This window comes from Calidris pugnax, unplaced genomic scaffold (genome assembly GCF_001431845.1).
Source record: "Calidris pugnax isolate Ruff unplaced genomic scaffold, ASM143184v1 scaffold245, whole genome shotgun sequence".
Taxonomy (NCBI): domain Eukaryota; kingdom Metazoa; phylum Chordata; class Aves; order Charadriiformes; family Scolopacidae; genus Calidris; species Calidris pugnax.
In genome coordinates, this window is record NW_015090982.1 from 1,538,534 (window position 1) to 1,552,709 (window position 14,176).

A 14,176-nucleotide genomic window follows, 5' to 3' on the forward strand; every position below is an offset into this window, starting at 1 on the left:
CCCAGGTTGTGGGCCCCAGTAAGCGGGGTGGCACGGGGAGCTGGTGTGGGGACAGTGACGGTGACACGGTGCTCGCTGCAAAGCCTCGGCCCCTTTGCCCCTCTCCGCCGGCGGCGGGTGAGCCATTCCCGGTGACGCCAGCATCCCGGGCGGGTGTATTTTGGAGGCTGGGGATGGAGGGGCCAGCTTTGGTCCCTTCGTCACCGCGGGGTGACGGTAACGTGGCAACCCATCCCTCTCTCTGAGGTCACCAGCCCTGGGGGTGACACCATGGGAGGTGGAGGGGAGGAGAGACCAGCCCCTATCCCTGTAGGGATGGGGTCACCATGGCACCTTCCACCACTCTTTGGTGGCACCATGTGTGCTACACCACCATCACCCCCTGCCTGTACCATCCATCCTCATCCTCTTCCTCCCCATTGCAGAGAGCTACCACGACAGAGGTGTTTTGGGAGACACCAGGAACTAGGCTGAGACCGCCCCCAGATTCATCACACCAGTGGGGCCAACCAGCCCTGCTGCTCCCAACAAAGTCACCAAAATCCAAGCCAGGTGCTGGTGGCTCGGGGTGGGTGGGTGGCCCTCACCATGGGGTGTTTCCCCCCCCCCGGGCCGGGTCCAGCTGGGGAAGGTGTGGGGAGCGATGCGGAGGCGCGAGGGAGCGGGAGGGCTGGTGCTGGCCCCGTGCTCCCGCACCCGCTCCCTGCCCAACGGCTTCACCAAACCAGTCTGTCCGGCAGGGCCGAGAGAGGGAGGGAGCGGGAGGGACAGCCAGCACAGAGGGAGGGGACGTGGGTCACTGCCACCTCCCGCTCTGCTCTGGGATGCACCCGGGGAAGCTGCTCTCGGGGTTGGAGGCGGGGGGTTACTCAAGGATGATGCCCCAATGTGGGTTTGGGGCAGGAGGTTTTCCTTCATCCCCAGCCACTTTGTCTTGGCAGTGCCTTCATCCTCATCCCCATCACTCACCGTACATCTTGCCCTCATCCGAGAGGATGATTTTCCGCCGGCCACAGGGGGGGTAGATCGCCAGCGCCTCCTGGAAGCTCTGCTCGATGTCCGGACTCCACACGCCCTCGGCATCATTGTCCAGACTCTTGTCCATGCCGTCCTGGCCATCTTCCCGCCCCTCCCCGGGGCTGCCGCTGGCGTTCCAGCTGTTGGACGCTATGGTGCTGGCTGCTCTGGGCTCCGACCCCGAGCCCCCACGGACACGCGACAACCTGCCGGGACACAGGGGGGACACCCGTTAGACACCGAGATCCTGGCTGGGGGTAAGGGGCTGTGGTGACAGCAAGGTCACAGGCCTGGCACCAGTGCTGGCCCTGTCCCCACTCGTGCCCAGGGCCGGGAGCAGCATCCTTCCCTTCTAGTCCATCCCTGGGTGGGGGGGTTGGACTAGATATCTCCAACATCATCTCCCTTCCAACCCCATATGATTCTGTGATCCCGCTGTGGGACATCAGACACACAAACAGGCTTCCGTTGAGGGCAGAGCCATTATTTCCATGAGGACCCCCAAATCCAAGCCACCAGTGACCACCCAAGGGTCCACCAAAATCAAGTTTGGGAAGAAAGCAGCCCAGATGCTGCATTTTCTGTACAAGGAGCTTGGTCACAGGGTGCCCACGGGTGACACCTTGGGATGGGGTGGCAGCAACCCCAACCCTGCACCACCACCCGCTGCCACCCAGCTGCCTCCTCAGGCAAGCCTGCCCCAAAATCCCCCCCTCCAGCCCCAAAAACTCCCCACTCCACCGTGCCTGGCAAAGGCAAGAGCCGGGATTTGAAGGGAGACGCTGGGCGGCTCCAAGCCAGACCCCGCTAATGGGAACCAGGTGGCCGGAGCCCTCCGGCAGCCCTACCCCTGGCACCGGGAGAGGCCCCCCCCGCCCCGAGGATGCTCGGCTGGGGCCCCGGGCACTCCCCGGCCGGCGGGTGATGGCGGGGAGCCTTCAACCCTCCTCCTCCTCCCTTTGCCCGGCTCTCGGCGCAGAGTTTTGCAATAACATGTTTGGCGGCAGCTGGCGGCGGTGGGAGCGGAGAGGTGTCTCCTGTGCCGCCACGCTTCCCGGACGGGCTGGGAGTGTACAAAGGTCTCCGGCGCAGACATCTCCTTTTAAAGGAACTGCAGCAGCCCCTGGCTCAAGTGAGCTGAGAGGCCTTCTTTTTTTTTTTTTTTTTTTTCCTTTTTTAAAAAAAAACCACCCGTCGCTCCCCCTCTTGCCGAGCACTGTGGCCAAATAAGGAGAACTGGATTGTAGGATCGAGCCAGCCGGCCAAGGGAGGGATGGCGGCAGCGGTGCCGGATGAGCCCGCGGCACCCCCAGTCCTGTGGCACCCCGTGTCCTGCTTCCCTGGGAGTCCCAGGCCATCCCAAGTCCTGTGGCACCCCAAGTCCTACATCCCCCCCTAAGACCCACAGCACCCCACGTCCTGTGTCCCTGGTAGTCCCATGGCATCCCAAGTCCTGTGGCACCCCGAGTCTCACCTCCCTGTGAGTCTCGTGGCACCCCAAGTCCTGTAGCACCGCATGTCCCACGTCCCCATGAGCCCCACCGCACCCCAAGTCCCATGGCACCCTGAGTCTCACATCCCCGGGAGTCCTACAGCATCCTAAGTCGTGTGGCACCCCGAGTCCAATCTCCCCCTAAGTCTCATGGCACCCTGAGTCCCATAGCAACCTGCATCCCATGTCCCAAGGAGTCCCATGGCACCCCAAGTCCTACCTCCCCCCAAAGCCCCATGGCACCCTGTCTTGCATCCCCAGTAGTCCCATGGCATCCCAAGTCCTGTGGAACCACAAGTCCCACTTCCCCCCGTGTCTCATGTCACCCTGAGTCCTGTAGCACCCTGTGTCCCATGTCCCTGAGAATCCCACAGCATCCCAAGTCTCCTGGCACCTCGAGTCCCATGTGCCTCCCCCGAGTCCCACAGCATCCCAGGATGCTCTGTGGGGAGCCCTTGGGAAGGATGCGTTGTCCAAACCAAGTGGGGTGTTGGGGATGGGAGGGTGGGGGGACACCGGGATGAGGCACAGGGAAGGGACAGTGAGGGTGGCACATGGGGATGGCCCTTGCATGACCCCTCCCCTGCCCACCCCCCAGCCCAACGAGTGCAGTGGGCTCCATCCCAATGCGGCACCTACAAGGGGGGTGTGTGGCTGCCTCAGCCGGGTGCTGAGCCCCAGGAGCCCCATGGCAGCCCAGGACCCCCCCAGCAGCCCAGAACCCCCCAGCCACGGGGGAACCAGAAACCTTTCAGCTGCACCACAGCAGCTTGAGACCCCACAGCCCCCCAGAACCCCCAGTCCTGCAGTGACCCCAGAGCCCACAGTGGCCTGGGACCCCACGGCAGCCCAAGACCCCCCCAGCTGCATCGTGGCAGCCCCACACCCTCCAGCCTTGAGATCCCACAGTCGCCTGGGACCCTGGTGGGACCCCGCTGCCCTGTGTCATCCTGAGACCCCACAGCATCATGAGGCTGCCACCATCTCACTCCAAGAGGAGAAAGCCCCAAGAGCTTTGCAGGGACCCACCAGACCCCCTGCCCTCCCCAGATAATGGGTGCTTTTGGGGCTAAGGGTGAAGCCATAGGGTTAAAGGCAATGCCATAGGACCAAGGACAAAGCTATAGGGCTGAGAGCTAATCTATAGGGCTGGCTGCACTGCAGGCAGGATCCTGGAACAAGCAGCGTGACCAGCACCCACACGCACATCACTCCCTCCCCAGGACGTCCCCAGCCCCCCAACACCCCCAGCCCCCTCCCATCCCATTGGCCCCCAGCAGGGAAACCCCAGCCCAGCTTTTCCAAGAAAGCTGGGAGAGGAGGGAGGGCGATGTGGGGGCCCTGGCCAAGGTGCGAGGAAGCAGCTCCTCCTCCTCCACCAAACCTGCTTTCGGCCAGGCTGAGACATTGGATTTCCTGGAGGGAGGGTGCAAGGCACCGCGCTGACGCAAGGCACGGCCGAGCGCCGCGCTCCACCCAGCCCTTACACCCAGCCCTTACAAAACACCAACAACAGGAGCAATTAGGAAACCGGCATGGCTGGATGGCCCGTGGAGGGACCGCTGGACAGACCTGCTTGGGGCAGGGAGGGGACCGGACCGGCCAGAAAACATGTCACCAGCTCCTGCCTCCTGGCTGCTCCCTCAGGGACCAGGGGGAGAAGCCCCCTCCCACGGCACAGGCATCTGTGCGGGGCTTGGGGACCCCAGGACCACCGACGGGCCGTGGGGATGCTCACCCCTGTGGGCATGCGAGCCCCACAGGGGGACGCTCAACCCCATGGGGATGCTCAACCCTGTGGGGATGCGAGCCCCACATGGGAATGCAAGCCCCACATGGGAATGCAAGCCCCCCGGTGAGCGGGGATGCTCGCCAGCTCCCATGCCAGGAGGGAGCCCCCACACGCAGCTCACTCGCCCCTCTGCAACCCTGCCTTTGTGGAGTGCCCCGCTACAGCCCAAGGGTGCTGGAGAGGGGGGGCTGCACCCTTGCGAGGTCACCCAGGGGGTGCGGGATGGGTACCCTCAAGGGAGGATGCCACCAGGGCAGCCCTTATCTCCTCACAAGGTCAAGGCTGTGCCAGGAGATGGGGATGGCATTCCCATGGTCTCACAGAGCTCGGCCCTGGCACCATGGGGGGGGGGGCACAAGGGAGACCCGGGGCTTGTGCAGGCAGCATAAGGGGTTGCAGGCAGCTGCCCATTTGGTGAGAGCTCTTTGGGGCTGAGGAGCCTGAAAAAAGCCTCTTTAAACACTGCAAAAGCAAAGAGGAGGGTTGCTCGGGTGTTTTCTGCTTGGTTGGGGGGATGGAAATTGTTTTGGAGGCAGTAGCTGTGGTGGGAGCGGCGCGGTGGGCACCCTGTGTGCCAAGGTGGGGAGCAGGGTGCTGGCAGGACCAGCACAACCAGCCGAGATAGGGATCGGGCTGGGGGCGTGTGGGGGAGAGCATCCAGGGCTGGGAGCACGGGGACATCACGGTCGTGGGGCCATGAGGTGGGCAGAGGTGCCCAGTGCCCCTGCAAAGCCCCCCGGGGCAGCACCCTGTCCCAGTTCTGTCCAACGCCACCGAGCTGGGGGGAACAGTGTGTTTCTCTTCCCCAGCGTGTTCAGCCCCAAAAGTGTTGCCCCATCTCATGCACGACCCCGGCAGCCCCCACATCCCCCAAAGCCCCCTGTCCCAGCTGCACCAGGGCACATGGCAAAGAACTGGGGGCTGCCCAGACCCCTGGCCAAGCACCCCCCACTCCACCCAGCCCTGCCTCGGCCAGTGCCACAGCACAGGGACCAGTGTGTCTTGCCGTGCTCCTTGCTGGCCCCGGCCACCTCTGGCCTCCTGGCTGGTCCCATGGCCAGCGGCGGTGTCACCCCTCCCTGGGCACAGCCCTTGGGTTGCCACTCTCTCTTGCCCTTTGCAAACTGGGTGTGGGGGTTATTGCCACAGCATCCCCCGAAACCGCCTGGGGTTCAGGGCATGGCCACCGGCATCCACTGCACAAGGGGGGGCCTGCAGCACAGCGTGCCCCCAGCCGACACCATTCCAGGGGACAAGGTGTGGGGCAGAGCAGCCCCAAAGTCCCCTCCTTACCCAGAGCTCCCCTGACCCACAGCAGGGCAGCACCAGGACCCCACGGGACAATTCCCCAGGGTGCTGGGGATGCTGGAGGGGCCAGCAGACCCAACAAAGGTTGGAAGGGGGTGGTGGAGGGGGTCCGTCTACATCCTGGCTCCATCCTGTCATCCCATGCGGGGGGCCTGGGGCGATCCAGCCCTCCTCCCACTCCCCCTGCGCCCGGACCCCACGGCGAAAGGATAAAAGTTCATGGACAAGCCTGGGCAGGCGCAACGCGGAGCTCGGCCTCACACCGGCACAGCCCCAGCGCCGCCGCCCCCGGCGGGGGGACGCGTGAGGCCACCATCACCCCATCACCGGGAGTGGGGGGGAAAGGAGCCCCCATCCTGCCTGGTGCCCCCTGCAGCCCCCCACTGGGGCTGGCTCGGGATGGGGGTGGTGAAGCCACCCTGCCCCCCTGCAGTGATGTCCCCGGGGACAGATGTTCTGCGGGGACACCAAGAGGGGCTGCTCTGTCACGTAGCTGGCTCTGCAAGACCCCAAATGAGCAAACCCCAAAGCTGAGGCTCCTGGGCACCCCACGCCCCTCCTCCCCCCCCCAGCAGAGTGGGGCTCAAGGAGAGTGTGACTGGGGGTCTGAGAGCAGGCAGGAATTTGTAGGCAGGCAGAGGACTTGGTTAACGTGCTCCTTGTTTTGGGTGGGGTTGTTAACGAGCTCCTTGTTTCGGGCAGGGGTCATTAATGAGCTCCTGGTTTCGGGCAGGGGATCGCTGGCCCAGGGACCATGACCCCACTGCCACCTCTGCCCACCCTGGGAATGGGGCCAGAAGAAACGCTGATGTGGCCACCGGCTCCGGAGAGCCCTTCGAAGCCGTCCCGAAAGCCTTGGGGCATCCCAGGGGAGCCCTGGCAAGGCCACTACATGCCAGGGACAACACTGTCCCATCCACTGCCAACCCCAGCACCCAGCACAGGATGTTCTCGGCTTGGCCAAGCACGACCCAAATGCTTTTCACAGGAACCCCATATCCCTGCCAGCTCGCCCAGGGACCCTTGGGGATCACCCTGCCCCAGACCCTGCCCCGATCCCGTGAGGGACACCATCCTGGTTGGCACATCACCATCTTGGGGACAATCAGCACCCATGGAGGTGGGTGGCAGCGGCCAAGCAAGAGACCCAGCTCAGCGGGGAGGGCGGTGGAAGGAGGTTTGTTTACACCCCGCTCCTCTTCTGAAGAGCTCTTGGGCTGCGGCGAGGGATTCCCCGGCTCGGGAAGGGACGGGCGGCCGCCCTGCTCCCTCCCACCCAGGGCTGCACCTCCCTGCCGGGGAGGACCAGCCACCTTCTCCCCAAAGGCACCCCCCGGCACGGGCTGGGGACCCAGGTGGTGGCAGAGCCCCCTGTGCACTAGGCCGGCTCCCCATGAGACAGCCCGACTAATTTCCTCCCCTCTATCACTTCCTGTCCCTTCCGGCTTGGCGGGCGGCTCAGGAAGCAATCGGAGCAGGGAAACCACAGGAGGCCACGTGGCAGCATCCCACCGGGGTCCACGGCGCTGCCAGGGTCACCCCAGGCATGTGCCCCCCTGCTCCAGCTCCAGCCAGACCCCAGCACCCAAAGGGTCCCCCCCAGCTCCCAGCGAAGCCCCAAGCCCCCACCTGGCAGGGATGCGGCTGGTCCTCCCTCAGCAGCGCGAGGCTGAAGGATGCTCACGCCCCTCGTCCCAAAGGACTGGTGGTGAACATGGGGGAAAACTTAAGTGATTTGCCCCGAAAAAAAAAGAAATTGGGCAGGGAGGAGGGAGGGGATGAGGCAAACCCCAGGGCACAGCCCGAGATGCTCCCTCCTAACGGCAGAACCGCGGGCATGCAAACCAACCCCTCTATCTCCTCTTCCTCCAGCCCCAGCAGAGCTGGGTTTCGGCTGCTGGAGGACCCGAGCCAGTTTTGCTCAAGCCTCCGGGCTCAAGACCCGAGGGTAGGGGACAGACGGACACCCAGCTTCCCTCCCTGGCCCAATTACGGCTGCCCTGCCCAGCCAGGACGGGGCGTTTCACCCAGCAGCGCATAAATAGAAAGCTTTTGCAGCATTAATTGCTCTCCGCGTTATGAAACGAGCTGGATGGAAACAACAGGGTTGGAGTCGCCTGCCGGGGACGGGCCACCACCATGGCCATCCTGTGACACCCCCAGCGTTGGTGGCCCCACACTGGGGGTGTCACAGGATGGCCATGGCCAGTGCTAGGCATGGCACCCATCAAATTCGCTTTGCTCCTACATCAAAATAAGCCCATTCTGGTATGTTTCCCATCAAACATCCCCTAGAGATGGGCTCAGGGCAGCCACCGTGTCCTGAGTCCCCGTGGGCTCCCAGCACTGCTTGTCCCAGGGGGGAAGCCAAGGGTCTGTGGGGTCAGGGACGCCCCTCGGGAAGCCCAGGGTTAGGTGCCCCCGGTACCCTCCTGACCCTCAGATCCACTCCTGGGAGGAGAAATGCCTCCACAGAGCAATTTCAGGTGCTGCCGACCCCATTTCTTGCCAGGGAAGAATATCTTCCGGGGGGGGGACACCGGCTGCCAGGCAAGAGGGAGGAGGAGGAGGAGGAGGAGGAAGGCTGCAAATGCATTTCACACCCACCCCCGGTCGCCTCCACCCCCGCGAAACCCAACCCTGCCCGGGGAGCAGCTGCGCCCGCTGCCTGTGTCACAGCACCCGACGGAGCCACCGGGAGGACAAACCCACCCTCGGGGGGGTCGTTAACCCACTCCCCCAGGGCACCCCAGGCACAAGGCGGTGGGCGGGGGGGCTGTCAGGCGTTACCTGTCCCGGCTGAGATACCGAGACGTCCCCGCTGCCAGAGGCTGGGACAAAAGGTGACACAGCGATGCCACTTGGCCACTGCCACCCCTGGTGAGGAGTCACGCTTCCCTACCCTCCCACCATGAGCTCACCAAGCTGGGTGCAGCGCCAGGCCCAGGTCCTGCATCCAACGCCGGAGCTGGATGAGCAGGAACCCACTGCCCCGCACAAACCGCGTCAGTATCACCCATTCCCAGAATGGGACATTTGGGTTTAGGATCACAGAATGATATGGGGTTGGAAGGGACCTCTGGAGATCATCCAGTCCAACCCCCTGCCAGAGCGGGTCTACCTATAGCAGGTTGCACAGGAACGTGTCCAGGCGGGTTTTGAATGTCTCCAGAGAAAGAGACTCCACCACCTCTCTAGGCAGCCTCTGCCAGGGCTCTGCCACTCTCAAAGTGAAGAAGTTCCTCCTCACATTTAGGTGGAACTTCTTATACTCAAGTTTGTGCCCGTTTCCTCTTGTCCTGTCCCTGGGCACAACTTGAGAAAGACCGTCCCCATCCTCCTGACACCCACTCTTTAAGTATTTATAAGCATTGATCAGATCCCCCCTCAGTCTTCTCTTCTCCAGACTAAAAAGACCCAAGTCCCTCAGCCTCTCCTCGCAAGAGAGATGCCCCAGGCTCCTCATCACCTTTGTAGCCTCTGCTGTCCCCTCTCCAGCAGTTCCCTGTCCTTCTGGAACTGGGGAGCCCAGAACTGGACACAGTGCTCCAGATGGGGTCTCACCAGCGCATGGTTTAGCACCATTTTACCGTGCACCATCACGCCCCGTTCTGACCCGGTGAGCACACCGGGAGCGCCCGTGGCAGAGCATCGCCTTCTCCTGGCACCTCTCGCCGCTGCCCCGAGCTGAGAGCTGGAAATGGGCACGGCGGCTCCCGCTCCACAGATTGAAAAATGGCTCTGGAATCCTCGGGGAGGCACAAGCTGCTAAAAATACACCGAGGCGGTGTTCTGGGTAAAAGAAGTGAGCTCCGGCAAGAAGGGTGGCCCAAGAGTGCCCAGAGAGCCTGGCACGGGGTGACAACCCCCTGCTCGACACGCTCACCTCCCGACTGGGGAGCTGGACCTCGACCCTCCGCTCCGTGACATCACCCAGGCAAGGGTGTGAGCAGGGCACGGTGGCCACCCCTTGTGAGAGTCCCCCCAAAATTCATGCTGTAGATGAGCTCGGGCAGCAGGAAGCCCCAAGGGAGAACCAAGGGAGGACCAAGGGAGAACCAAGGGAGAACCAAGGGAGAACCCTACCCAACTCGTCCACCAAGTGTGCGGGCAAGAAGCCGGGCAAGGACAAAGCAGGGTCTTGCACCAAACCTTTGGCTCCCGGACTGCGAAGCGCCCCAGATCTTCCAGCTAATAAAAACCCGATGCTCACTTGGGTCGGGGGCTCGCGTGCCTGCATGCTTTCTCCTAAACCCGAATTGCCTAAGCTGGGGGTGGGAGGGGGATGGGGGGGTGAGGGAGCGGGGGGAAAGGCAGGAGCTGGCTGCCTCTGGGGGAAGGGCGGGCGGCGAGGAGCTGGCATGGGAACGGCAGCCCATCCTCCACGCACGCCGCGCCGCTCCGCGTCTGTAAACTTTGAACATCTTCCGGAGAGAAGTTAGTGGCTATTGTGAACAGCTGGATCCAATTTTATGAGGAGCAGCGAGGAGGAGACAGTCGTGGGGAAATAATAAGGCTTGGCGCTCCCAGGCGAGGATCCCCGGGCCCGGCCAGCCCTCCCTCCTCCACCGCACCCTGCCGGGGGGGAGCGCCGGCAAGACGGCCCCGTGGGGAAACTGAGGCACGGAGAGGCGCGGGGCTCAACCACATCCTGGGGAATCCAAAGCGGGGGTCCAGGCATCCCCTGTTTGTGTCCCTGTAGCCATCACCCCTCCAGTAGCCACGGCATCAGTGGTGGCACAGCTCTTCACCAGGGTAGGAAGCCACACTGACAGTCCAGGGCCACCTCCTCGACTCACGGCAGCATCTTCAGACCCGAGGACCCCCGGCGCTGGCTCTCGATGCTCGTGGGCACCGTGGCACGACACATCCCTCCAGCCGGCTGCATCCCACGAGGCTCTGCTCACCTCCTAAAATTAGCTCCAGCTCTGCCGTCCCATCCCTGGCCAACCCAACGCAGCGGGGGGACCTCTGCCAGCACACGCTCTGGATCCGTACTGACCCCCCAGGTGACCAGGGGGAAGGGGATAAACCAGCCTCCTCCATTGCTCACATCTCCCTCGCCGGCCGTGAGCCACCTGTGAGCGAGCATTCCCCGGTGTCATTTCTCACAGGGTGAAGCATGGCCCCAAAGTCACCTTCTGTGCCTCCAGCTCGTACAAGGATGAGCTCCAGCTCGGCTTCGGCAGGCTGAGACCTGGTGCATCTCGTGACACACCCAGCTGGAAGGTTATGGCCCTTGTGCACACTGGGTTTCGGTGCTGCTGCTGTCTCATGGCATGTAACGGGGGACGCTGGGCACATCAGAGGGTTGTATCCGTCCGGGATCAGGTGAGGGGACAGGCTCTGGTGGGATTTGCGCCGGCGGGATGGGACGTGCTTCGTGCAATCGGACACTCCTGCTTCTCCGGACCCTTCGCCCGCAGCATCCCCTCGGCTGTGCCAATGCCGAGCCCTACATGAATGCTGTCCCCACAGGGCCACCAGCTGCCACCCCCCCGAGGACAGCAACACAGGGTTCATGCCCTGTCACCTCCAAAGGGCTCAGCCACATGTGCCAACCATGAAACCCCACAGCGACCCCAAAACACCCCCCAGCAGGATGTGATACCCCCCCCACACACACACACAGCTCCCTGCGAGCGGCCGTCCGGCACCACCAGGAGGGTTTTCCCGGGGCCCCTGGCTCCCATTTCACAGGCGGGGAAAACCGAAAGCACCGGGAGCTGTAACGGCGTGTCCAGACCCGCAGCAGGATCCGGCCGCGCGTTATCATGGAAGGAAGAGGAATGGAGGGGGGAAAGGGTGTGTGGGGGGGAGAGCTCCTGCTGCGTGCCCGCTGCAGGCTGGCGCAGGGCATGGCCCCGCTGGCTCACCCCATCATTACCTTCCCTCCCTTCCTCCTTCCCTCCCTCCAAAAAAACATTTCATAAGCCGCCACGTGACGGTGGCAACAGGCGAACGCCCACGCGCCTCAGGTGCCTGCCCCGACCGCAACACGCAGGTGCCTGGGCTCGGCTACCGTGGCCCCCGACCCGGCCACCGACCCCGAGGCAGAAGCTCAGGGCACGACCTGGCCGCCCGGCAACACCCCCTCCCTCCTTGGGGATGGGAAATCCCAAAATCCAAGGGATTTGGTTACGTCCCATCCACCAGCAGCGCCCAAAGTGGTGCAAACACCACGGCAACCCCAAGAAATTGCCGTCAAGGATTTAATGAGGCAGAGATGCTCCTAGAGATAGGACATTTTTTGGACAGTCTCCATCCCACCTGTTGATGGATAGAGGGATCCCAAACCCAGAAAGAGCCCCGGGATGGCTCCTGCCACCCAAATCCTGGTAGCACCCTTGGTTAGGGCTTTGCAGCCCACTCTTCCCTCCATCCTCCGCTCCCATGGAAGGGAGAAGAGGTGTTAAGGCAGGAAAACCCCTTTTTTGCCCAGCAAACAGCCCAAAGTTGGCCATTTCCCCACCTTTCCTGCCCGCGTTGCTCCCGCCGCCGAGCTCACCTGCCGCCGGCCTCGTGCACAGTGCGTGTTTGACGGGAGCTGCGCGGTCACTCGCTTTTTAATACATTAATTATAGCTGATTATCACTGCCACCCCCACCTCCCCAGAGCTGTGACCTGCTCACACGCCTCTGGGAAAAGGCTCCTTTCCCTGGGCACGGTGCTGGGGCCACCGGGACTCGCCTCCCGACCCACTTGGTGGTGGCAAGACGGGGATTAAACGGCGATTAAAAGGAGATGCTGCTTCTGGTATCACGATAAACAGCGGCCGTGTCACAGGAAACGGGTGCAAGGCCCTTTTATTGATGGACGTGGAGGCTGGAGGGGGTTTTGCTTTGCAGGAGGGGGATTGTTAGGGGTGGGATGGCTGCTGGGTGGTTCGTCTCTGAGCCCCTTTGCCCCCCAAAATGCCACAGTTGAATCATCCCCCCTGCTCTGAGCTGAGCACCGATATCGCAGTTGCCTTGGTGGGGACAAGGGTCTTCGAAACACCCGGGTGCCACTTTACAGACGGTGGCTGGAGCCCGACACGGAGCCCGACACGGAGCCCGCCGCTTTCGAAGGGTTATTTTTGTTAGAAAAGCCAGTGTGGTGCCAGCCACGCGCCCGCCCCGGGGAGGGAGCTGGGTGCCCGAGGTCCCCTGGGGACGGGAACGTGTCCCCCCCTCCCCAGTGTCACCCGGCCGGGGAGGGGGCGGCTGCTCACCCCACACCCACCCAAAGCCCTTTTCCTGCGGGAACGCCGGCCCTGCAAACCCAAACAGGGCCAGATCCAGAGCCTTCTCCCAACAGGACACTCGCGCCCGTCCTCCGGGGTGGGGGGAGTGCCAGGAACACCACTTGGGCAGCACCCCGGTGACTATCACCTACCCCACCAGCGGGGTCCCAGCCCCACCACCCCCAACCCATTTTCTCCCACAGCTTCGCCATTGGTGACCTTGGCGAGCCCTCACCACCCCCACCCCCCCCAACTGATTTGGGGACCTTCTTCCTCCCATCCCTGGGGGGAAATGACCCAACCCGATGACCCAACCCAAAAGCCGGGTGCAGGGAAGGACTTTGTGGCCACAGAGGCCCCCAGGGATGGGGGGGGTGCATGGGGGGGAGGGAGGGGACACCAGCCTGGTGGACCCCCAATTCTCCACGCATCATCGCGAGCACCCCAAGCAGGGGGTTGGCAGCCCCACTGGCAGGGCCCCCCCAGGGTGGCCGGGCAGTGCCAAAGCCCTGACTCACGGCGCGCACGTACCCGCGCGGGGTAAAGCGATAGGAGGGGAGAGAGGACGCCGGAGCCCAAAATACCCCAGCGCGCCTGACACCAGAGATTATCGCTTCGCCGGTGGGACGGCCGCCCGGCACGGCTCACCCCAGCTCCCCACAAAGCACCAAAACCCCCCAAAAACTCTGCCCTCGCCTTTTCCTCTGCCACCCCGCGCCAACCACCCAACGGTGATGGGTGGTTCTAGGGTGCCTGCCACCATGGCACAGCCATCAGTACTGTTTCCAGCTGATTTCCCCCCAAAATACGGCTTTTTTTCTCAGCTGGTACAGGCCAAACGCATAGGGCCTGAGCAGTTTCGGGGGGCGGAGGCGGGCCGCACTGTGAGGGCTTGGCCTTATTTCCCTTCCAACGAGGTTAGGGGGGGGAAAAAACAACCACCCCAAAACCCAAGGCGGGTGTAAAAATAAAATAATAATAATAATAAAGATGACACACTGCTGAAAATTATACATCTAATTACTGCCTCGTTAGCAATGCGCCCCTATGACGAGGCACAAAGTGTTTAGCATACAGTCAGCCGATGGTCATCCCCTATATGCATGTGACACACATGTAAAGTGACACGCGTGTGGCCCCCACACCCCACCCGGGACCCCCGTTTCCCGGAGCCGGGGGGGGCTTCGGCCGGGTTCAGGAGACAGACGGGGTGGTTTATCGCTTTATATAAGGCCTGGCGCCCGCGCCCTCCCCGCTCCGACGTATGGGCTATACCGTACACAAGGCCTCTTTGTAACCCTATAGCCCGCGCCCGCCGCGCACCCCGGGGATGCAGCGGGGG

The 14,176-nt window shown here is 63.2% G+C and overlaps 1 protein-coding gene across 2 annotated transcripts in view; it reads right to left on the reverse strand.

Moving 5' to 3' along the window:
• TEAD3 (TEA domain family member 3) overlaps positions 1-14,176 on the reverse strand; it is a 24,904-nt gene that overhangs the window by 10,447 nt on the left and 281 nt on the right. Inside the window, exons 1-2 of one of the 2 annotated variants that reach the window (XM_014953748.1) lie at positions 1,764-1,992; positions 970-1,223 (exon numbers count right to left, since the gene is read on the reverse strand). In XM_014953748.1, the coding sequence (XP_014809234.1) occupies positions 970-1,105 (136 nt within the window). In that variant the 5' untranslated portion in view covers positions 1,106-1,223; positions 1,764-1,992. Of the gene's footprint in view, positions 1-969; positions 1,224-1,763; positions 1,993-14,176 lie in introns of those variants that run through there. The other variant, XM_014953749.1, reaches the window with a different exon arrangement.